General features: G+C 40.5%; 1 protein-coding gene and 1 non-coding gene across 2 annotated transcripts in view; one reads left to right on the forward strand and one right to left on the reverse strand.

Annotated features, from left to right (window-relative positions):
* The window catches only part of HELB (DNA helicase B), a 57,672-nt gene extending 49,418 nt beyond the window's left edge, over positions 1-8,254 (reverse strand). Inside the window, exons 1-4 of the mRNA XM_057741790.1 lie at positions 8,058-8,254; positions 6,235-6,645; positions 5,180-5,349; positions 2,185-3,063 (exon numbers count right to left, since the gene is read on the reverse strand). Of these exons, the coding sequence (XP_057597773.1) occupies positions 2,185-3,063; positions 5,180-5,349; positions 6,235-6,645; positions 8,058-8,244 (1,647 nt within the window). The 5' untranslated portion in view covers positions 8,245-8,254. The remainder of the gene's footprint in view (positions 1-2,184; positions 3,064-5,179; positions 5,350-6,234; positions 6,646-8,057) is intronic.
* A 2,845-nt stretch (positions 8,255-11,099) lies between these two features.
* Positions 11,100-11,206, forward strand: LOC130857960 (U6 spliceosomal RNA). Its single transcript, XR_009054944.1, has one exon. It is a non-coding gene; the product is annotated as a U6 spliceosomal RNA (small nuclear RNA).
* The last annotated feature ends 14,135 nt before the right edge of the window (positions 11,207-25,341 follow it).

Below are 25,341 nucleotides of genomic sequence, written 5' to 3' on the forward strand. Positions count from 1 at the left end.
CTTGCTGCCTAGTGAGTACTTAGCGTGTTTAATTTAACAAGCTTCACACACAGCACTGTTCAACTGCAAGAATCCCAACTGTTCTCTTATCACTCTTGACCAGAGAGAGCTCCCTATACTTTTATACCCCCAAATAAACCTTCTCTTGGCCTTCTGAGATGGCCCAAACACTTAAACCCCACTCTTCTTCCAATTATAATACTCCATTCTGGAAATTCAGGGCTGCCTGCCCAAACCAACTATGAAAATACTACTTTTTCTTCTACTATTCTAAACTCTCTTACTTTCCCAACATTGAAAAACACACTACCACCCAGACAACTAAAAAAACTCTTTATTACAGAGATAATATTTACTATTTAAAAAAATATAGACGAGGGAAACTTGTTTTTGTAACATTACAACCAGAGAATGTTAAATATTTTGGTGTATATCATTCCACAAATGTTTCTATCTTGTATGCAAATATACATATATCTATACATGTTCATTTACACTAAAAAATTATTTCTATTTTTACCTGCTAAACCTGGTACCCCTAGCCCAAGGATGATAAATAAGTGGCCGAAATGCCACCTCAGTTCTCCCCTGTGCCCTTACACTCTGGTATCTCTAGCCCAAGGATGATAAATAAGTGGCCGAAATGCCACCTCAGTTCTCCCCTGTGCCCTTACACTCTCTCCTGAGCCTAAACATGGCTTCGGAAATGTCCCCCCAGCATCCCACCCTGATATGAGGATACTACCCATCGATCAGGGTTGGAACGTAAGATGAAATTTAGTAACAATCCCTCTCTGGCCTCTCCTCTTCTAATTCAATCCTTCAGACTAAACAGACATGAAGGCTAATGGACAAATCATAAACTCATCAGAAGACTCTTCCACCAGTGAGCTCCACTGAACTTCTCTAGGACCAAGCTCGCTCATGTGACAAATGAAAGTAATGCAAAAGCAATTTCTGAGGTGGCTCGTGGGTCTGGGAGTCTAGGTAACCTTCCTTAAAAAGTGCTTTCTTAAAAAAAAAAAAAAAAAGTGCTTTCTTCATTTCACTCTCTTGCTTGGGAATCTAAATGGCTCCCCACAAAATCAAGTCCCAGCTTCTTTGTCAGGTATACAAGGTCTGCAGGGAATGAGGGAATCATGGCACCGTGGAAAGAGCTGCAAGCTGGGGGGGGTCAGAAATGTGAGTCCCAGTGTTACCTCTGCACTCAGCTAAGATTTGGGGCCAACTGTTTAACACACCCAAATTTCAACTGACTCATGTATAAAATGCAGAAAACATCACTTACCCACTTCACTCACTCGTCAAGGATTTAACGAAACAGCAAAATACAAACTTTAAAGCTCAAATTCCCAGTCTAAACCAAGAGTAATTTCCATCATTTTACAATACAGACTTCATTCCAATCAACGCAGTCCCCTCAAAACCCTCTACATGCACTTGATCATTCACCGCAATGCCTGCGGGAAGCCTTTCCTTTAAAAAAAACGTTCTCCTCACCTGAGCTTCCTTGTCCATTAGACTCCAATTCAATTATTTCCTTCCGAAATCTTCCAACGACTAAGTTCCTTGATCTATAAAGTGACAGGGCAGGGCTAAAGGAAACTCTCCAACTCTTTACAAGTTTGAAACTTCATGACTCTTAACTATAGCCAAAGCTATTTTTTCCAAGCATCTTAATTGATTTGAAATTTTTATTATGCAACTACTGCTTGCCAGGCACTGTTGTAGGCAAATGGGATAAAGCACTAGACCAGATGACCCAAGTTCTCACTTTCACAGAGCTTTCATTCTACAAAATGTGGACTCTGACATCTTTGTAACCAGTGCCAATGAGAAACAGGCCAGGTGCCAGAATCTAAACTACCCACAGCATTAAGCGTACACTTTAGTTTATCTGACTTTTTTTTTTTTTTCATAATAAGACTTTCCCAATGAAGGAAACAGTGCCTGATCTACTTTCTGGCACGAGCTCCTATCTCACTGCAAACAGTAACAATTTATAGACCGGCTGTTTTCAGTAGCACTGATCTAAATGATTAGCTACCACAAGGCGAGGCTCTAGAAGACATTCAATAAATGCCTCCTGACTGTCGTCAGGAAGAAATGAACAGTAAACTCATTAAATTAAGTCTGCGTTTAAGGCAAATCTTTTATGTACAGAAAAAATGTAAAAGGTTTTACCTGACATAGCGTATAAGCGTTAAAACCAGTTTTCTGTCTCAGTAAGCCAGCTGCTTTCCCTGTAGGCGCTGTAAGTAAAACTTCTATAGGCTTGGCCGGCTTCGGCTGACTTTGCCTGGTGAAGGTAATCCATTCTTCTGGCACATTCTGATCTTGTTCAAAATCTTCGCAAGCTTTTTTCACTTCTCTTTCTTCCAAGAGCTCTATATGCTTAAAAAGCTGGCTAACAATTGTGGTCTTCCCACAGCCGCCTTTCCCACTTACGACTGTCACAGCGTTGGAGCAAATCATGCCCAAGGCAGTGACCTGATCCTGATCCAGGTGAACTTCACTTATTTCTGCATTAACTTCATCTTCACCATTATCCCAAATATGGTCTCCGCTGTCCTGCGTGTCCCAGATATCCACAGGATCTTCTGATCTTGTTTCATCGGGTTTACTTCTATTGGGCGTATCATCACTTGCTGAATTCTCAGGCCTTGCGCTATGAATAGACGCCAGCACCTTCTTGACATCGACATGTAATTGCCATGGTGGCCTTGTCATCAGGTCACAGATTGAAGAGGCAATGCCTCGTTCAGCCTGGTAAAGGTCATAAAGAAAGACACAGCCCTTCTCATACGTCACCACACCGATATCCTTCAAGAACTTCAGAGACTGCCAAACGTCATAAAAAGACATGCGGTCTGACAATTCAGAAGTTAAGTCAGCTTCTTCAACACACGTGTGCCCCTGCTCTCTACATATCTGCTTCAGTTCAAAATATATTACTAATGCATTCTTCTCCAAATCACTCATCAGCTGGAGAAGAGACTTGCACTGACAAAACGATGTCCAACTTGCCTCACATCGCAAAAGCTTCAGCTCCCTACAGGTTATCTTTAAGAAAATAAAGTTCATGTTGCTTTATAAAAATTATAAACATTGATGACTATTATGAGAATTACAGCGAAAACTATGGTATTTAGTAATAACTTTTTAATTCCCAGCAGATGTTTCAGTGAAATTTGAAAAAAAACACATGTACCTAATATATCACTAATTTTTTTTAATTAACTGTACTGTGATTGGAGATCTATATAATTTCTAATTAAAATTAATTTTCTCAAAGCAATACACATACAGTTTTAAAAGTCGAATAACACTATGAGGCTTATCACAAAAAAGCAGGAATCCCCTGACTTCCCCTTTCCATGCCTTCTAAAGGCAATAACCTCAACATTTGCAGTTATTTCTTCCAGAATTTATCTCTACATTTCTAAGTATTGTTTATACTATTCCTTAATTTAAAAAAAAAATTTACATAGAGTTAACTCCTTACTATGTAAAGTCTCTCTTCATGGAAGCTTGGTCTCTTTTATACCGTCACCTCCACACCTGCTTCTCCTCCTCCCATCTTGGAAAAGTTATAGTATATATTTTGAAAACTGATTTTGGTTAAATCAGTTAAAACGGGATTCAAGGCTGAGTGGCGTGATATGCTGTGATTATGTTAACTGTGTGTTAAACTCGTGTGGGTACTGTGAAGTTAACGACTGCCTCATTTTCTTGGCTTGTTTAGTTTTCCACGTGCCTATCAACAATTCTGCCCCAACTCTCCTGAAAAGGTGCAGAACTTCCTTCATCACGATCCACTCAGCAGGCTGTCTACCAGCTCTTTTTTTTCCCCCATGGAGACATCATCCCTGGAGCCCTCCACACATTTTATGGGCTGAAATGTGTCCCCCACAAAATTCATACGAGGAAATCCTAACACCCAGTACCCCAGGATGTGACCATATTTGGAGACAGGCTCTTTAAGGAGATAATTAAGTTAAAATGAGATCACTGGGGTGGGCTCTAATCCAATACAACTGACTGGTGTCCTTATAAGAAGATTTTAGGACCCAGACAAGCACAGAGGGAAGACCATGTGAAGATACAGGAAGAAGACAGCCATTCATAAGCGAAGAAGAGAGGCCTCAGAAGAAACCAACTCTGCTGACACCTTGACTTTGGATTTATAGTCTCCAGAACTGTGAGAAAATAAATGTCTGTGGTTTAAGCCATCCAGTCTATGCTCTCTGTTACAGCAGCCCTAGCAAATGAATTAAAAAACCTCAGCAAAACTCTTTATTCTGGGTAGTGGTTTACACGCTGAACAGGAGACTCCAAGCCTCCTTTTCCCACTTGAGTCCCAGAAGGCTCATTGCTCTGCTTCTCTTTCCTACTGAATAAATATATATATAATAATCTAATGTTCTAGAATCTCATTTTTCCAAGCATACTGAAATCGCAGTCATTTTATAGAGGGAACAAATTCATTATTCCAGTATTTCTCAAATTGGGGGCAGGGGGGTGGGATCTGTAAACATTCTTGGGGATCCCACCAATTATCTCAGTTTTTAAATTGTATTTTCATTTGGAAAACCACCTATAACCAAGTGCTGTCAAGATTTAAGTTCCACATTTGGTTTTCAACACCTCTGGAGCCCCACACTGCCACTTTACTACTCCTGGTCTCTAATAACAAAAACAGGAGTGCCAAAGAAACTGTAAATAACGTTATTGTGCCAAAGGAAAAAAATCAAATGACATCACCATGTACCATACAAATAATGAAGATTTTCAAAAGTTCAAATAGGAATGTGAGGAATCGAGTTGCACTGCAGAACGGACTTGCCAAACTCATAAGAACGTGTGCCTTCAATGAGATCTATATTCAAGGTGCAATGGCAATTAGTTACAAAAAATGTCATATAAAATTAAATTATGTAACTAAAGTATTGATCATCTGAATGTCATTTATTTTGTTATTCTGTTTTCCTTTGTAAATTTCTTGCATAAGAACTACAGGTAGAAGAAGTCTATATTTAGTTGTAATACTGAAATTAAAATAAACCAACATTGAGGTCATACAAATTTCTTTCCTTTGAAAGAGATGCAAAAAACTGTCAAGCTTGAGATATCCTCCCTCGTACAAGATTACAAAATGATAAGCAAATGTATCTCTTACTTTACGAAATCCGAGTTTCCATGGCTGTGTACCTAAAATCTCTTCCAGCTTTTCCAACACCTTTACAGAATCTGAGCTTACGAGCTGTTTAAAGTGTCGGGGCAGAAGAACTGGAAGGAACTCCATTATTTTTGGAAACCGCAAAGCTCTCATCACAGTTACAAATGGAACTACAGGATATCAGAAAACAACAAATCAAAACATAGAAATGAGCTCATAGAACAACTGATTTGATAGACTTTCTCATTTAGCACAACCAGTTTAAGGAACCCAAATTAAAGAGACAGTAATAAATTTACTTCGGCAAGAAAACTGTCTTATCACAACTGCTTTTGTACCGAGATGGTTTTCATTGTTTAACACCAAAACTTATGTTCTTCAAATGCTTAGATGATTACCTCTTAGCTACCTTTTGCTTCCTTTTGCTTGCAAGAGAATCAGAATAAAACTTCTGACTCAATGATATACAGATAAATGTAGAGCTAAGCATTAAAAACATTTACATATTAATCTTTACAATCATTTTTCTTACTGTAATCATGATTCTTTCATCCTTGAAGTCATTCAATGATGTACTGTCAAATTTAGTTGATAGAATTAAGAAATGAAATATTCTACATATATGAATGTCCAGATAACAAACCATATTTAAAAGTTATTTTAAACCATTTTAAACTGAAATCTTCCCAAAATGGATTGCTCGTATTCTTGCCTTTCTTCTCCACTTTCTTAAACGGAATAATTGACAACTGAACCTTTTCCTAACGACTCAAGGTAATCCTACGGACATAAAAGTTAGAGAGAGACCTAGAAGCACACTTCTAGAGCAGGAAAAGAACTGAAAGTTGTTTAAGGATCATCTCACCCAATTTCTCTGCATTATAGATGAGGAATCTGCAATGTCAATGACATACTCCAAAAGCAATACAAACACATTTTCATCAAACCGATTTAAAAAAAGAATACTATACCAAGATATTATAGTGGTAATATTTTAAACACAATAGTCATCCAGTATCTCAATTACACTAAAACTCGATGAAACAATCACTTACTTGTATTTTCCACAGGAAGCGGAATCTCATAATCTGGTAGTGACTCTTCTTGCGTTTCCTGTGTAGATTGTTTTTTACTATTCCTTTCAATTTCCTTTTGGTAAGTTCTTAATTGTTGCCTAAGATTTTCAAAGTTAAGGTCTTGATAACTTGATTTACCACGTACCCATGCTAAAAATTTAATTCTGTCTTCCTCGGAGACATTACAGTCTTTAAGAAAGAGGGAACAGATATGCTTCTGATCGGGTGGTGACATATCTGACTGTAAAAAGTAAGATGGAAATCCTTGAACTTGATAGCTCCTTGATCCCACAGGCTTTACCTGTACCTTCACTCGCCACCATGCACCCATTAATGGGAAACGTCCAAACACGTCACATTGCTGGTGAGTGTTTTCATCAAAAATGGAAACTTAAAAAAAAAAAAAAAAGGTTAATTTAGGATAATTTAAAATCTCTTCCCAATGTTTTGTCAAATCCACTACCCTCTTTAATCCCTGCACAGCATCCTGTACAGATGTCTATTATAAGTGCCTATACGCCACTGACCTGTTAATGCCTCCCCTCTACTACACTGTACGCTCTCTAGAATAGGACAACGTTTCATCTGTCTTTGTATTCCAAGAGGGAAGCGTGGCACATGGCAAAGTCTGCAGTTCCTCTTCTAAAAGCAGTCCTCTCTCTGCTACTCAGATCTGTCAATATTGACCTTGAAGTAGTTTCTAAAAAATGTTATGGTCCCTCCTACCACAGAGCCTTTGCAAAAGCTGTTCCACCTGCCTTAAATACTGTCTTCCTTACTGTTGACCCCATTTACTACAGACCTCAGCTTAATTGTCACTTCCTCAGGGGAGCCTTCCCTGAATCTCATCAACATAACCTCTCATAGCACTTCTAACTATTCCTGCTAAGCAGTAAGTGATATTACAGTTACTTTTGTGATTATTTACAGAATATCTGTTTAATTCACTAGAGGGTAAGCTCCATTAAGATAGCAACCTCATCATCTAATCTCTCCAAGGTATCCCAGCAACAAACACCTTGTTTGGAACATGGTAGCCAGTCACTAACACTCTCAGGATAAATGACTAAACCCTCCACAAATACTTAAAAATTTTCTGTCTAAACCTGTGCTGTCCACTCACCTGTGACTATTTCAATTCAAATTAATTAAAATTAAAACCTAAAATTCAGCTCCTCAGGTGGACCAGCTGCATTTCAAATTCTCAATAGCCACACGTGGCTAGCAGCTATTGTGTGGGACAAAGCAAATACAGAGCGATGCCATCATCACAGAAAATTCTACCGTACAGCACTGGTCTGAACACTCAAACATTCTTAAACTTCAGTCAGGTACACGTAACAGGTATAATTCTTAGGACAGGAAACTATACAAGGTTAACACAGATCACAAGGTTAAGGAATCAACAGTGCCTTGTGGTATTTCTTATGTGCGTGTGTGTTTAAGTAGCTGACAAAGCAACCACATATTCCGACGCCAGGAAAGACAGGAAAACAGTTAAAAGCCCTGACTCTGGGTGTGAATGCTGGCTGGACACCCATTGTTTCCTCGACTATGAAACTACCTGAAAAGCTATCAACACTAAACGAGATACACATGGAGCCCAAGCGTAACATAGTATTTGCTCAAGTCTCTGCTATCATTGCTGTTGTCGCTGTTTTATCCTGCAGGACGAAACAGCTAGGCCATCCCCAAAAGAAGTCTGTTAGCAGCGATGGGTCGCCTTACTTGGGACGAGGCCATAATGGGAGACAACGCACTGATCTTCCAAACCTATTCCCAGGGGTGAGTTGCTTCCTCACCACGGAGCCGCTCAGGGAGACCGCCAGCCCTGACGCCCCCGCTGCAGAGCTCCTCGGCGTCCACAAACACCGTGTCCTCATCCTCCTCCGCATCCTCCCTCAGATAATCCTCGTCCTCCTCCCCCAGGTCCTTGGGTGGGAGCAGAGGTCCCCGCAGCTCGCGCAAAGGCTGACTCAGCGAAGCCATACTCCATCTTCCCGAGCTCAACCCAAATTCCGGAAAACCCGGGCTGCGTAGACGCCCAAGATCAGCCAATCAGCTCCGCGGCTGCAGCACAGTCGGCTTCCTGGGGGGGTGGGAGAAATACATGCAGTGGGTAACTGTGTGGTGATGGACGGCAACTGGATTTGCGGTGGTGATCACGCTCTAGTACATACAGATGTTGAACTCTAATGCCGTACACCTGAAACTTATTTCCTAAAAAGAGACCATCGGCTTTCGCAAGCGCTCCCACTCCCCCGGCGGCGAGCTGGCCCGGAGGGGCGGGGCGGCGGCGAAGCTCGGCTCCAAGTTCCCAGCGGCAGACCGGGCTCGGCGCGGGCAGGGCCAGGGGCGGGGCGATGCGGGGCGGGGAAAGGGGCAGGGCGGGGAGGGGCGATGCGGGGAGGGGCGATGCGGGGGCGGGGCGCGCTCTCTCGCTCCTGCCGCTCATCCTTGCTTGAAGCGTCGCCAGGGGCTGCGAGGAAACCAGCCGACTGGGCAGCAGGATACGTGGCACTTGCGGAGCCGCTAACCCCGTGCGTCTAATGCGTAGAGAGGAACGCGAGCGAAGGTCAGTTTAGTGAACCTAGAGAGCCTGGAAAAGCAAGCCCTCCCCGACGCCTCCAAAACGAAAACCAAGATGTCCTTCGGCCACCACCCAAAGCGCAGAACCGCGAATCTCCAGTCGGGAGACCCGCCCAGTCGTGACTGCTTTGGGCCTCTGTTTTCTCCAGGAGTTAAATTTCTATAGTCAAAGACACGTTATTCAAGGTACAGATCTCTAGGCCCCATTCCATACCCATTGTATCAGGATCTAGGGCAGGGACCCAAGATTCTTTTCAGCGCACGTCCCAAGTTGTAGATTTTGATGCTCAGCCAGGTTTGGAAAACACTGGATTAGATGACTTTCAAAGTCCTCTTCATCATTTCCTCTGTGAGTACACCCTAGCCTCCCAAACTTCTTTAAGCTGGGCTACTACCCGCTCACAATGGGGCAAAGAAGTCTAGTTACAGCCCAGGGTATAGACAGCAATGGGGGAAGGCAAGTAGAAGAGAAAGGACAGTGGTTTAAAAGTTATTCTGGAGCCATGGTTCCCATACTTGATGGGGATAGTGTTTGAAAGTTGTGGTACTTTTTGAGGAACATCCTAAAATACATTACTACATTACTATTTTGATGCTATTTATTATGAATTTACTCAATAATGAACCTAAAATAACTGTTCACTAAATCCAAAAGCATCTTATTCTAGATTCTGATATAGATAAATAACAGCCACTACCAAAGTTGTTTTTTTTTTTAATTTGTGGGACCATACACCTGAAACTAACACAACTTTGTAAATCAACTATACTTCAATAAAAATAAAGTTCTTTTGTCCTTTAAAAAAATTTTATGGGAGAAAATACTAAAATTGATTTTTTTTCCTTTGGGTACAAATGTCGACTTTTGTTGCTTTTAGAAACACTCTGTTGCATCATTGTTCCAAGGATCGTCTGTATGTGGTTGAATGCCTTCCTTAACACTCAGGATGGCTGCTGTTTCCACCGCAACATGGAATCTGCTCTGACAAATGTCTCACCACTGGTCTCTTTGTTACTAAATCCAGTGGATACCTTTCTGCCTTTGTCTTGCCTCATCTCTCAACAGTATTTGACATTGATAACTATTTTCTTCTTGTAACGCTCTGCTTCCGAGGCTTTTGTGACCCGTCTTCTCAGGTTTTCCTCCTACCTCTCTGGCCATTTATAGTTTCTTTGGGTTTCTCTCAGTAGAGGCCTCTTAAGTACTGGTGTTCCCCAGGGTTCTATTCTAAGCACCTTCTCACTCTGTAATCCTTCCCTCAATCATCTTTCACCTACATGCTAATGACCCCTAATCTAATCTCCAAACCTGTGCAAAAAACTGCCTGTTAGATGCCAGGACTGGATGCCCCTTGGCTTCTTCTAACTCAGGTATCCAAACTGAAAGTTATCTGCTGCCCAAATGTGAAGCACTTATGCATCTATACATAAGATAACCTTGCTACCAACAGGATGATTTGGGCACAAGACTCCGGATATTAAGCTGTTTATATAACTCAGTTGCATTCTACTAGGTAGTGCAGGTTAGGATTCAGGGTGGTGAGAATTTTGCTTTTTTACCTGTTGATTCCTCATTTTTTTAAATGTTAACAATTCAAGGTTCCTGGATACTATTTTTACCATACACAGTAAGCAACAATACTCAAACCTGGTTGTGCGTCAGAATCACTTGGGATGGGACTTCCCTGGTGGTGCAATGGTTAAGAATCTGCCTGCCAATGCAGGGGACATGAGTTCGAGCCCTGGTCCAGGAAGGTCCCACATGCTATGGAGCAGCTAAGCCTGTGTGCCACAACTACTGAGCCTGCACTCTAGAGCCTGCAAGCCACAACTACAGAAGCCCATGTGCCTAGAGAAGCTCCACAAGAGAAGCCACTGCAATGAAGCCCGTGCACCAAAGTGAAGAGTAGCCCCCAAACACCACAACTAGAGAAAGCCTGCACACAGCAATGAAGACCCATGCAGGGAAAAAAAAAAAAATCACTTGGGATGTTTCTAAAATTATGATTACTGAATCTACCCTGAACCTACATTTCCACAAACATAAGACAACACAGGCATAAGGCTATTCACTGTATAACTTCTGTAGTAGCAAAGGATTGGAAACAGAAATGTGCATCAGTAAGAGACCTATTGAATAAACTGGTACATCCAACAATGGAGTACTCTTCAGCAATTTTATGAAAGAAAGAATGAGGAATACCTTTTTGAACTGATAGACTTTCCAGGATATTATGTTAAATAAGAAAAAACAAGTGCTCACTTTGGCAGCACATATACTAAAATTGGAATGATACAGAGAAGATTAGCATGGCCCCTGCGCAAGGATGACACGCAAATTCATGAAGCATTCCATATTTTTGAACTTATCTACAAAACAGAAATAGAGTTACAGATGTACAAAACAAACATGGTTACTGGGGCAAAGGGCAGGGGAGGGATAAATTGGGAGATTGGGATTGACATATACACACTATTATATATAATAATGGATAACTAATAAGGACCTACTGTATAGCACAGAGAACTCTACTCAATACTCTGTAATAGGGACTTCCCTGGTGCCACAGTGGTTAAGACTCCATGCTCCCAATGCAGGGGCCTGGGTTCAAGCCCTGGTCAGGGAACTAGATCCCACATGCATGCTACAACTAAGAGTTCACATGCCACAACTAAGGAGCCCATGTACCACAACTAAGGAGCCCACCTACCAAAATTAAGACTTGGTGCAAATAAATATTAAAAAAAAAATACTCTGTAATGGCCTAAATAAGAACCTAAAAATGAGTAGATATATGTATATGTATAACTGATTCACATTGCTGTACACCTGAAACTAACATATTATAAATCAACTATACTCCAATAAAAATTTTTAAAAAAGAAAAAAGACATAAAACAATGCAAATAGTTTTATGTATTTGCATATGCTTGTTTTTGCAAAAACAAAACAAGCAAACACAGGAAACATAAACCAGAATTTAATGAAAATAGTTACCTACAGACAGAGTAGAAATAGGATAAAGGAGAAAAAGATGGTAACAAGATCTCTGAGTAACTTTTTATAAAGTTTTTGACTTGTGAATCATGTAAATGTTTCACATATTCAAAAATAAAATCAAAACCTAAAATTGAACACAGAAACAAAGGAAACTGTCTATCAAATGTATAACATAATCTCTTAGGGAAAATAATTACTTCATGTTACTTTTGAATACTTTGAACAAATATTTTAAGTTACTCTGACTATATACCCTTAGTAGATTATATCCTGAGGACAAAAGATCTACAAAGTAATCTTAAACTTTACCACACACTATGATTAATGTTAGTTGTAATACTGTTATTGTGATTTGAATACAATATGATAAAGAAAATAAGTAAATGTCTTTGTGTTTTATCAGATGAAGGCTTTTAATGTAGATGAAAAGAAATACAAACATAAAATAAAAGAAGTTAAGAAACACTCCTACAGCATTATACCCCAGCTGGAAATATCAATATGAGCTTGTGATTTCTTAAAATAAATTTTATAGCTCTGCCTACTGGAAGGGCCTGAAAGTAATGTCACCCCAGTAACTTTGATCACATCTACCACCTTGATCTTGGTTTTGAAATACCACTTCTTATGAAAAGAAGTGGAGGCTTCTTAAGAAATGGCTGATTCCACCTCTGGAATAGGGAAGTACAAGGTGACCCTAGGACTTCCTGTACCAGAAGTCAAGAAAACACTCAAAAACTAATTGGGTTATGATAAAAGGAGTCAGGAGCCAGCTTGAAGGGCCTCTCATTAGCCAAATTTAGAGAGATTTGAGTATCAAAAAGAATAGTGACTGCACTTGATTGTAACACACTGAGTAGATAAAAACTGATATGTCCATTGTGATACTCACTAAAAAAAAATTATTTAAGGAGAGGAAAAAAAGAATGTCAGTTAAGAAATTTAACTGAAGACATTTAATAAGAAAACAGTATGGAGAATAGTATGGGGTTTCCTTAAAAAACTAAAAATAGGGTTACCATGTGATCCAGCAATCCCACTCCTGGGCATATATCTGGAAGAGATGAAATCTCTAATTTGAAAAGACACATGCCCCTCAATGTTCACAGCAGCACTGCTTACAATAGCCAAGACATAGAAGCAACCTAAATGTCCATCAACAGATGAATGGATAAAGAAGATGTGGTACATATACACAATGGAATATTACTCAGCCATAAAAAAGAATGAAAAAAGAATGAAATAATGCCATTTACAGCAACATGGATGGACCGAGATATTATCATTCTAAGTGAAGTCAGTCAGAGACGAGACAAATATCTTATGGTATCACTTATATATGGAATAAAAAAAATGATACAAATGAACTTATTTACAAAAGGGCAAAGGAGAGGGGGAAGGATAAACTAGGAGTTTGGGATTAACGTATACACACTACTATATATAAAACAGATAACAAGGACCTACTATATGGCACAGGGAACTATATTCAATATCTTATGATAACCTATAATGGAAAAAACTTTGAAAAAGAATATAGATACAGATATAGATACATACATAGAGATATAGATATCTGAATCACTTTTCTGTACACCAGAAACTAATACAACATTGTAAATCAACTATACTCAAATATAAAATTGTTTTGAAAAAGTAAAAAAATAAATAAGAAATAAAAGAAATTTAAGAAGAAATTCTAAAAATACAAAAACACCATTTTGTAATCCCCAATACTTAGTAATTCAACCAAGTATCACCAAAGAATACTAAAACTATTAACTGAAAAGTAACTGGGAAACCTATAGTCCCATGGCTATAACAAATTACAAACTGTGAAGGGGAAAATGGACCTTTACAGTGGAGATACTTGTCAGTCACACCTTAATCAAGTTATCAAACTTAATGTCATTAATAATGGGACAAACTGATGTGTGTCTCATGCTGTGATGCAATATGATGGACATAAGATCAGCTATGAACTATTCTTGCCAACAGTATTTAACCTGATTTGAATCAGGTTTCTAGACCAGCACCATCCAATGGAAATATAACATGAAGCCTATCGCAATGTGAAAGTTTCTGGTAGCCACGTTAAAAAAAAAAAAAGGAACAGGTGACATTAATTTTAATGATGCATTATATTTAACCCAATATATCCAAAATAACATTATTTCAACATGGTAATTAATATAAAAATCATTAATGAAATATTTCACACTCTTTATCCTAAATCTTTGAAATCTGATGTGTATTTTACCCTTATAGCACACTTCAGTTTGAACTAGCCACATTTCAAGTGCTCAGTAGTCACATGTGGCCAGCAACTACCCTATCGGATAGCACAGTTCTACACCTACTTTTCAACTTGCCCAAAGTCCAAGGAACTGAGGTACAAAGTGAATAATACCATGTGGAAACAAAAAGATCTAGAATAAAGGTCAGAAAGTAAACACTTTAGGCTTATTCAGGCCACAAATGGTCTCCATCACAGAATTCCTTTCTGCCCTCTCCCTGCCCCCACTTCTCCTCCTCCTTTTACTTTTTTCAAAAAACTCTTTAAAAATGTAACAACTATCCTTAGCTCTAGGGCTGTATAACAACAGGCCATGACATGCACATACTCAATCTGGCCTACAGGACATTTTACAAGATAACTGACCTGGATTTTCCAAAAAGTCAAGGTCATGGGGGAAAAAAAGGCAGGAAAGAGCAAGAGGGATTCCGGGACGGACAGAGGCTGGTAGCTGAAGTCAAGAGTAGGAGGAGTGGGTAGGAGATGAGGCTGGAGAGAGAGCCAGGCTAGAGCCAGAACCTGCAGTGCTTCAGGAGGCCACAGAAGCCAATGAAGGTCGTAAACAGAAGCTTAACCATTTTCTTCTGAAAACATAGCTATTCATCTCACATAAACCATTTCAACATCCACTTGAAATCCAAGCAATGTTTGTTAAATAAATCAATTAACCTGAATTATGAAGCGAAGAATTTCAGTATCTCATTCATATTGCTTCTCACGTAGAAGTTTTTTTCCCCCAAGTTACACAGAATGTGTTTTCTGGTTACATTGGAAATACATTTGTTTTAGTGTGCCTGGATGGTATCAGGGCAGCTAACATACTGTGAAGTTATCATTAGTAAACCCTAAACATTTTATTGGGAGAGTAGGGAGGGAATAAGGTTTAGTGATCTGTTTAATTAATGTGATGAGGTAAAGCATGCAATTAAGATGTAGTCGTGATAATGATGGTTTTGCAGTTATAAAAAAACACTTGGTATTTATTTATCCAGGTGAATGTTTAAATTAGCATTTTGTGTTTTGTTTATTAAACTGGAGTCCAAAGGGGAACAGAGAATTAAGAAATGAATTAAATAATAGGATTACCAAAGAGATTGACAATTATATACAGAGCAGAAATCCTAATTAAAAATGTGTTAGATTTCGTTCAGTCAAGAGATTGCATATGTGGGGCAGGTATTACTACTGCCCACTGATATCCTGTTCCCCTCTTTCTAGGCACACAGTAGGCCTGTACTTCTCCACCTCTTTGGAGTCAGTCGTGGCCATCTGACCTCCTTTGGCTGATAAAATGATAGTGATGCATCATTTCAGGGTCGAAGCATTTAATTTTGGGTGCTCGACTCTCCTTGCCTTGGTGATTATGGGAGTGTGAGGTGCACCGATGAGCCGTCATCTAATGGACAACTGCCCTGGAGAGCGACCTGGACCTGCAGTAGGGTCTGAATAAATGAGGAGAAATCTTTGTTGTGTGAATCCACTAAGGCAGTGGAGTTGTTTCTTAAGTCATCAGAACCTAGCCCATCCTTCCTGACACAATACTGACCACTTACTAGACAGTTGTGTTTGGTGAGCATAGCAAGAGACATAAGGAAATAATAACGGCCCTTGTCAAAAGTTTCTATAATGTAATTAAGGTATGTCGATTTTGGGTTAATGGGACATGGGGCTGGAAAACTGCACTGGGGGCCTGATTCAGAGGAGCTTTGAAAGCTAAAACACTGATAGTATTGTGCAGTCCCAAAATGGGTTTAAAGAAGCAAAAAGGGCGATTATACTCAATATTTTATAATAACCTGCAAGGAAAAGAATCTGAAGAATATATATATATACATATATGACTGAATCACTTTGCTGTACATCTGAAACTAACACAACACTGTAAATCAACTATACGTCAACAAAAAAAAAGAAGAAACAAAAAGAGTTACCCACAAAGAGCTGACATCTAGTTCCATAACTCTCTAATCAGGAATCCAGACTCCTGGTAGGTAAGTGGTGATTCGCCAGAAAGGGACAAAATTACTCAAGATAAAAGGCTTTTTGAAGTGTCCAGTTGTCTCATAATGTTATCTAATCCACTGTGCTAATATTTAAAAAAATAAGGGTGCATTATATAGAATGAAAAGTTGACATGAATTTTTAAAATTTATTTATTTATTTATTGGCTGTGTTGGGTCTTCATTGCTGCACACGGGCTTTCTCTAGTTGCAGGGAGCGGGGGCCACTCTTCATTGCGGTACCCAGGCTGCTCTTTACAGTGGCTTTTCTTGTTGTGAAGCAAGGACTCCACTGTGCCACCAGGGAAGCCAAGTTGGCATGAATTTTTAAGGTAAGAGATAAAACTTAAAAGTAATTTCACCTTTGCAGGGATAGATTGAGCAGTGCTTCAAGACCCAGGAGGCATCCAAGCCCTCTTCTTTGCCATGTGGGCATTTCAGTGGAAATGCTGATGAAATTAATTGACTTTGATGTTAAGCCTTTGTCTCTCAATGTTACAAAGAAATGGCCCCAGGCACCTCAACTGCAGCTCAGTTTAGTTTGCTTTCTTACAGAAGTTTTTGCTCACGCTAAAATATTTGTAGGGCTAAATCTATGCCCTTTTATTTCTGTTTCAGTATTTGAGTTTTTAAGTTGTAGGAGAATATGTTGATAAAAAATTATTGCCTCCTTAAGTATATTTTCTAGAAGCTCGTTTCCTAACAAACATGCCATGACTGAGGTAAGCACAAAAGCAAAAGCATTCAGCTCTGTTACCACAGAGGTGGTGCTAGGCGTAGATCCCTAGTCAGTCATGCTGGTCTTTATTTGTGAGGCATTTTATGAAAATTATTGATCTAATTTCATACAATAAGTGAAATAAAAAACAGAAAAGGTTTGGGAAGTATTTGTAAAAAGATTACAACTCATTTATTCAGTAAATATAGATTTCAGGACAGTTATTGTTCCGGGTACTGGAGAAGAACAGTGAGCAAAACAGACCAAGGTCCTGCACATTCTAGTGAGAGGAGATAGTCAAAAGGTAAGTAAATACAAATATCAAGTGATGATAAGAACTAGGAGCAAAAGCAAGCGTAAAGGGATAGAGAATATCTGGAGTGGAGGTCTGTTATTTCAGGTATGGATCGATAGGAACAGAGGCAGAAATATTAAACAGACATTGATAAGATAGTGTGTTATATTGGCTGTGGGATGAATTATTGAACAGAAGGAAAGCAAATCAGGGGACAAGTAAAAAGTGCTATGTCCATGCAGTTCATAATCAGCAACAGAAGACTGACTTCATGGGACAGAAATATATTTGGGCATTCCATAGGGTCCCCCTTGTTTCATAAATCAAACTGTCTTCAGATTAGCAGGTGTGTTTCCCTGGGTTTATTTTAAATGGCTAGAAAATTTCCTCCATTTGTGAGAAGATTCTACACATGACATCTACTTCTGGCCAAGGGCAAAAAAGACCCATCCAGGTTATGAAGCATTGGAAAAAAGTAAGATATAAAGAACTAGGTTGGGGGACTTCCCTGGTGGCTCAGTAGTTAAGAATCCACCTGTCAATGCAGGGGACATAGGTTCGATCCCTGCACCAGGAGGATCCCACATGCCGCGGAGCAACTAAGCCCGTGCGGCACAACTATAGAGCCTGTGCTTCAGAGCCTGTGCGCCACAACTACTGAGCCCACGTGCTGCAACTACTGAAGCCTACACGCCTAGAGCCCGTGCTCTGCAACAAGAGAAGCCATGGCAATAAGGAGCCCACGTGCCACAACTAGAGAAAGACCATGTGCAGCAATGAAGACCCAACACAGCCAGTAAATAAATAAATAAATAAATAAATTTTTTAAAAAAAAGAACTAGGTTGGAATGATAAGGAGCAAAGAAGAGAAGGAATGTCTAAAAGAGAGACAGACAGGAGTGGAATACAGAAAGAGAATTGCACTGAGGATAGAGGAGGTAGATGCATAGCAGTGGAGAAGAGAATCTGAACACTTGCTTTAAAAACAAGTCATAGTGCTGTAATACCACCTCATTTTGCCCAATGGCAGATTTCATTAAGGAATATAAAATCTCCAGAGGTCCATTTTTGATGGGAAAAAAAAAAAACAGTATGTGGAGAACACAAAGAAAATGTTTCCACACTCAGAAAACAGAACATTTGTATATATTTATCATCTTCCTTTAATGATAAACAATAATAATGGCTAATTTGAGTGTTTAATATGTGCCAACCACAAAGTGCTTTTTGTGAATTAATTCATTTACTCTTCACAACACCCCCATGAAGTGGTACCATTAAAATGCCCATTTTATTCTGTACTGAAATTAACATTTAAAACCTTACATTAAAATTTTCAAATATTTCAATAATAATAAATAAAGTGTCCATTTTAATTACGAGGAAACTGCTACTGAGAGGTAAGATGACTTGAAAAGGGTTGGAAGTGGCCGAGCCAGGACTTGAACCCAGGGAGTCTGGCTCCAGCGGCCATGCTCTTGCTGCTACATGTTCAGGCGCAGCTCTGTGTTCTCAGCTTCTGTGGGTGCACCCAGGACATGCTGGGGTTGTGCGCAGACTCATATTGCAGCAGAATAACACTCATCCTTGATTTGTTGCCTCTCTCTGGTTTGAGATTTGTAAAACATACACATACTTCTCTGAGATCTTAGAGTAGATTTTAAACTATTATAAAGATACCTACAACCTGATGTCATCAATTAGTGATAAATAACTCAAATTGCATGGCGGTTACTTATTTTTCATATAGCTACTGGATCAAGCTGTAAGAACTCTATACTCGGGGGTCTAAGATTAATAGTACATGTGGGGAAAATGAATGCTCTTTAGCTCCTCCCTGGCTGGCTCTGTTTTGGAGAGATTATTGTTGGCTGACACCTTCCTCATAATATTTGACCATGACTTCACATGAGAAAAACTACTTCCTTACATCTCTCACAATGCTCTTCAAAACTCTCCACCTATTATTTCTTTGTTAAATCAGTTGATTGCCATGGGGTAAGCACAAGGTTTGAGGCATTTCTGTAGTGGGGAAATTCACCTAAAAAGATGACACTCAGATAGACATTCAGATATCAGTACATCTAACTAATCCCTAAGTTGTATCTATTCCTCCTCTTTCTCTAAGATATCTCTTTGCCCCTTCATTGCTATGTCAGGGCCATCCCTAGGGTGTGTGGGCCCCTGTCTATATAAACAATCTAAGCCACCCTAAATCTGCATATCAGTGTCATTCTGGCAGCCTAATCTCACACAATCCTTTAAAAATAATACTATGTTGCCCAATGGGCATGATTAGTTTGCCAGGTCGCCCTCCCAGAATTAGGATCTGGCCACAGAATTCCAGGATGACTGCACAGGCATGAGTCATGGAGCAACTTGGGACAGCTGGTCAACCCTACTCATTGACCAGCAGATGGGAGAGCTTCCCAAAAGAGAGACTGGGACTGAACTCACATGGACCCCAGCTCTAGCTCAGAGTGCCCCATCCAGACAGATGCCGAAGCAATCTCAACGGGTCCTAAGTGCCACAGAGGGTCTAAAAAAATTGAGGATGTCACTTCAAAGAGTGAGACCCTTTGGATGATTCAGGCCCTTATTAGGAGCCCTGCTTGACCAAGTCTGAGTCACACCAACACCTCATTCTGTACCCTTTTCACATAATATATTACAGCTTCCTCCTGGTTAGCCTCTAGACCTCTGCTTTCTCTCCTTTTATATCCACTGCCCTCATAGTACAAACATACTATTCATATTTTACTGTCTTACTTTGCGCCCTGTTCCTTCTTACTGGCTTTATCAACTATTAATTTCTCCACTGTAGTCCTCATTTAAATCCTAGATCCAATCCCTTCTCATCTCCTCAGGAACATCACTCCAGAAATTCTCTCCTCCCACCTATATAATTCATTTCTCTCCCTCTCCCCCCGCCCCCCACTTGAAGTATTTCCATCAGCATACAAATACGCTATCTCTAAAATCCTTTCTTTGGGGACTTCCCTGGTGATGCAGTGGTTAAGAATCCACCTGCCAATGCAGGGTACACGGGTTCCATCCCCAGTCTGGGAATATCCCACATGCCGCAAAGCAACTAAGCCTGTGCACCACAACTACTAAGCCTGTACTCTAGAGCCCACAAGCCACAACTGCTGAAGTCCATGCGTCCTAGAGTCTGTAAGCCACAACTGCTGAGCCTGCGTGCTGCAACTATTGAAGCCCGTGAGCTAGAACCTGTGCTCCAAAACAAGAGTAGCCATTGCAATGAGAAGCCTGTGCACTGCAACAAAGAGTAGCCCCTGCTTGCTGCAACTACAGAAAGCCTGCTCTCAGCAACAAAGACCCAATGCAGCTAAAAAATAAAAATAAAAATAAATAAAAATAAAATAAAATCCTTTCTTTGTTCTCACTTCCCCCCAGAGACCATTCCATTTCTTTGCTCTTCCGAAGCTTGTCTATATTTATGTATCCTGTTTCTTTCTTCCAATGCTGACCTGGGCGTTACTTCAGGCTCTGCTCTGCACAAAGGCATTTGGTAGAAGAGGCATGGGTAGAAGCTGAAATCTAGTCCATTCTTTGCCTGCCAAGCAGAAAGCCTGGCATAGTACTTTGTCATCCTTGAGGAAGGAACAATATTTTGAAATTGATCTACCCAGGGCACAGCCATTTCCAACTGGCCAGCTTGAGGCAGGCTTCTTTTCCTAATTTGCACAAAGGTCCTGTATATGCTTATGGTAGCCCTGTTCTCCTGTTCTTTGTTATTGCACTGCAGTCAGCCTTTTACCCCATCATTCCCCTGAAATTCCTCTGGTCCAAACTCACCAGTGACCTCCACATAGCTATACCCAATGGTTAGGGTATTCATTTCCTATTGCTGCTGTAAAACATCACCACAAACATAGTGACTTAAAAATAACACAATTTATTCTTACACAGTTCTGGAGGCCTAAAATTCAAAATGGGCCATCAGGACTGATTTTATTCTGGAGACTCTAGGGGATAATTCATTTCTTGCCACATCATTCCAACCTCTGCCTTCATCGTCACATACCCTTCTGCCTCTGAATCTCTTGCCTCCTCTTATAAGGACATCTGTGATTACATTGAGCCCACCTGGACAACCCAGAATAATCTTCCTGCTTCAAGATCCTAACAAAATCACACTGACAGAGTCTTTTTTGCCATGTAAGGTAACATAGTCTAGGTTCTGGAGTTAGGATGTGAACATCTTTGCGGGGGTGGGGGAAGGTATGAGCCTACCACAGTTAGTTCTCAGATGCCATCTTACCTGACCTATCAGCAGTATTTGATGCACTTGATCTCTCCTGCCTTGATAAATTTTTGTCCCTTGGTTTTGGGGACGCCACAATCTCTTGGGTGTCTCCCTCTCTCGTGGCTGCTGGTTCTGAGTGGTCTCCTTTGGTGATCTCCCCTACTCCCCCTGATCTGGTCTTCAGTCTTCTCTTCTTTGTCAAGACTCCCTTCATTCAGTCCCATGTCTTTAAATATCACCTACATGCTGTCATTCTTAAATCTCAGCACCTCCATTTAGGTCTCTAACAGACATTTACAACTTAACATGGCCAAATATGAATTCCTGATCTTTCTCCCTCCTTAAATCTGTTCCATCTTCAGTCTTTCCCATCTCAGTTGTTTGCATCTGGATCCTTTGACTGCTCTAGCCGAACTTTTTGGGTTCATCCCCAACTCTTCTGTGTCTCCTAATATCCCATCCACCATCCATCAGCAAATCCCAGTGACTCTACTTTCAACACATATCTAGAATCGGGCACTTCTCACCATCTGCACTGCTTTCATCCTACTCTCATCTCTGCCCTCCTTTCTGTGAGAACTTATTGCAAACGCCTCCTAACTGGTCTCCTGCTTCCAATTTTGCTCCCTGTAGCCTTTGCTCAACATAGCAGCTTAGTGATCCTTTTAAAGCAGGTCTTGGTGTGTCACTCCTTTGCTTAAAACCCTGCAATGGCTCCACATCACCCTCATGATGAAAGCAAAAGCCTATAAGTTCCTCCCATGCTCTGCCCATCAATCTCGCTGACATGCTCTCCTCCTAGACTCCCCTTTGCTCATCCTGCTTCAGCTACACTGGCCTCTTTTTTCTTCCTTGAACACATCAGATGCGCTTCTGCCTTAGGGTCCTTGAACTGTCTCTTCCTTCTGTCTGGAATTTTCTTCCCCAGGGATCTGTGTGGCAAATTCCTTTACCATCTTTGAGACTCATATATCATCTTCTCAATGGGACTTTCCCTGTCCACCCTGCCAAAGGCCTTTCGTGGAAATGTGAATTGCTAGAACATTTTAAAAGTAATTGCACAGTGTCTATTAAAATATATAGCCACATCCTTTAATACAGCCATTTCATTTGGGGGAATCTCTCCCAGAGAAATAGAAAGCACAGAAGCACCACGTGTAAGTATCCATTTATAAGGATAGTTATTGCACCATTTTTCATAGGCTAAAAAGCAGCTGGAAACAATCTGACTGCTCATCAATAGAAAAATGGTTGAATTAATTATGGTAAATCATACTAAAGAACACTATGCAGCTATTAAAAAGAATGAAGTTAGATACATAGTTACTAAACTGAAGGATGGCAATGCTGCATAATTAAGCCAGAGCAGCACATTGCAGAGTAATGTGTAAAGTATTATTACATTTTTGAACAACAGAAGCAAAAATCTATATAACTGCTGTAAGACCACAGGAAAAGCATAGCTGGATACACACTAATCTGTTAACATCAGTTTCCTAAGGGTTATGGGAACAGAGCAGCAGGAAAACAATTGACCTTTTCTTGAGATATTTTCACATTGTTTCACGCAGTAAAATGGGCACATAACAATTCCATAATTACAGTGAAAAAACTTTAAACCGCAAACAACTCAGTAATAGCTTGCTTGCTACGACCTCACTGTCCACTTTCAATCGCATGGGTAACTGCTGATCAGCTCTTGTGTGTCAGGCACTGTGCTAGATGCAGAGCTACAGGAAGGATCAAGGCTGGGGGTGGGGGGCAGGGTGTGTTTGTTTTCCATCCAATATTTGGATTTTTTAAGAATTGAGTTATTTACTCCAATTAAAAAAATCTGAATATTTCACATTTTAAAACGTAGGCCTCTCTTACATTGAGAATATCTGTCTATACTGGGCCTGCGTTCCCTGATGGTAAGAATCTGCTTAACTAAGTATCTTGTGCCCCCTTTACATGAAGCCTATTGTCTCCATATGCTCACAGTCCTCACTGCCCTCTATGACTGGCACGTGCCCTGCATCACTTGTTCATCTCCTGCAGGCACTTGAAGCTGTGCCTCCCGGCCTAGACTGAGGCTGGGGTTGTGTGGCTGCAGAGGGAATGATGAGTGAAGTGTTAAGGGGACAGACGAGAGAGGGCTCGGGGACCAACCAGTGAGGGGGCAGGGACCAGGAGACTGGGAGGGATGATGATGTCACTACCTAAGACAGGGAACACAGGGAGAGAACCCGGTTTGTGGGGGGGAATGATGGAAAAGATGAGGTTTCGGTTTCGGACTGTTTGAAGTATCTGTAGACCATCTTGAAAAAGATATCCAGATAACAGTTGAAAACATAGATCCTAAGAAAACGATCAGAATTAAAGATAAATATTTGTGCATCAAAGAGGTGGTTTTTAAGGTAACCAAAACAGAGGTAGTTGAGAGACTGTTCAGGGAGGGAGGGTGAGGGAGTGAACTCTCAGGAGCATTCCTTCTTGGGGTAGAGCAGAGGAAGGCACCAGCAAAGCAGACAGAGAAGGGGCGTCAGCAGAGGGAGGAGACAGCCCAGAGGGAAAACGGTCATAGAAGCCAAGCACCTACAAGAGTTTCCCAGACAAAAAGTGGTTACTAGCCAAACATCACAGAGCATCATATCTATTCCCTCAGAACTTAATCTTAGACATAGACACATCCAGGAGTCTTGGGCTCACATCCCAGCCCTAGTGCAAGCTTAGTGTGTGATCTCACACAAGTCTTTAAATTCTGGGCCTTGAATACCATATCTGTAAGTAAGAAGGTCGGACCATGTGACTGATTCCGAAAGTTCTTTGAAGTATTGAATACTAACAACCTAGGATTCTTAAAAACCTACCTTCTCCAGCCAGTTATCATCACCCGTTCTTCCTAAAGCCGTGCCGCAGTAAGTGTGTGTGGGGGTGGGGGCTCTGTCTTTCAGTCACTTCCACGTCCAGAATAATAACTGAGGCTAGTTTTCGTCAGTTCTGCCTACATCGAAAGTAGAAGCAAACAACTGCTCTCTGAAAAATTAAGGAACTTAAAGAAGACCCTACTGATAACTTTCCCATTTCACAGATCACTGGTAACATACTCATGAATTCTCTTACTCTGAGGTTACTTCCAAAAGTAAATTCATAGGAACATGAGAACGGTGATTTACAAAGGTACCAGTTGTTCTCTGGCAACCTATATCAATCACTTCTCAGAGGGGGGACCTCCCTTCTGGTTTCTAATGTTATAATTCATTAACTAGATTACGAGTTTCTTATCGGTGAAGCTTTTCTCCTGCATAGTTAGCCCTCAATGAATGTGTATTGAAATAATGAATGTGTCTTGAATTACTCAATGTTCATGTTTAACAATTGGATTAAAAATGGACGTCTCCACTTAATTAGAGAAAGGTACACTTAAGAAGTGAAATTTCAGGAGGGCCCATAAAAGAAAATGAGCCTTAGGGGAGATGGAAAGTCATGGGAAAAAATATGTGGAAAATGGCAGATACTGAAATAAAAGAATTGGATTGTTTCGCAAGGTGAGAGACCACAAGATCAAGAAGGGAAAGTGGATGCAAGTTACAACAGTCAGTGTGTGTGGTTAAACAATTATTACTCAATCTATGCCCACAAATGGAGATGTTGCACATCCTCTTTCAACCATTACCATCTGTTGCAATCACAGTGCAGGAAGGGACAGAGGAAGGGCCTGTCACCCAGATCAGTTACAGAGACTTCTCCCCCAGAGCAGACGTTAACACTGGCTGATCTTGAATTAGCCAGTCCCCTGTGTGATGAGCACTTGCATTTGATTTCTGTAAGCTTGCCAACACTTTCCCCATCCAATTCCTCCTAACAGGTTCCTACTAAGGACCAAGGCCACTTCTCGGGCATCGGCCTGGTTCATATGCAATGGCACTTGTTTG

Source organism: Hippopotamus amphibius, chromosome 7, assembly GCF_030028045.1.
Source record: "Hippopotamus amphibius kiboko isolate mHipAmp2 chromosome 7, mHipAmp2.hap2, whole genome shotgun sequence".
In the NCBI taxonomy this organism is placed as follows: Eukaryota; Metazoa; Chordata; class Mammalia; order Artiodactyla; family Hippopotamidae; genus Hippopotamus; species Hippopotamus amphibius.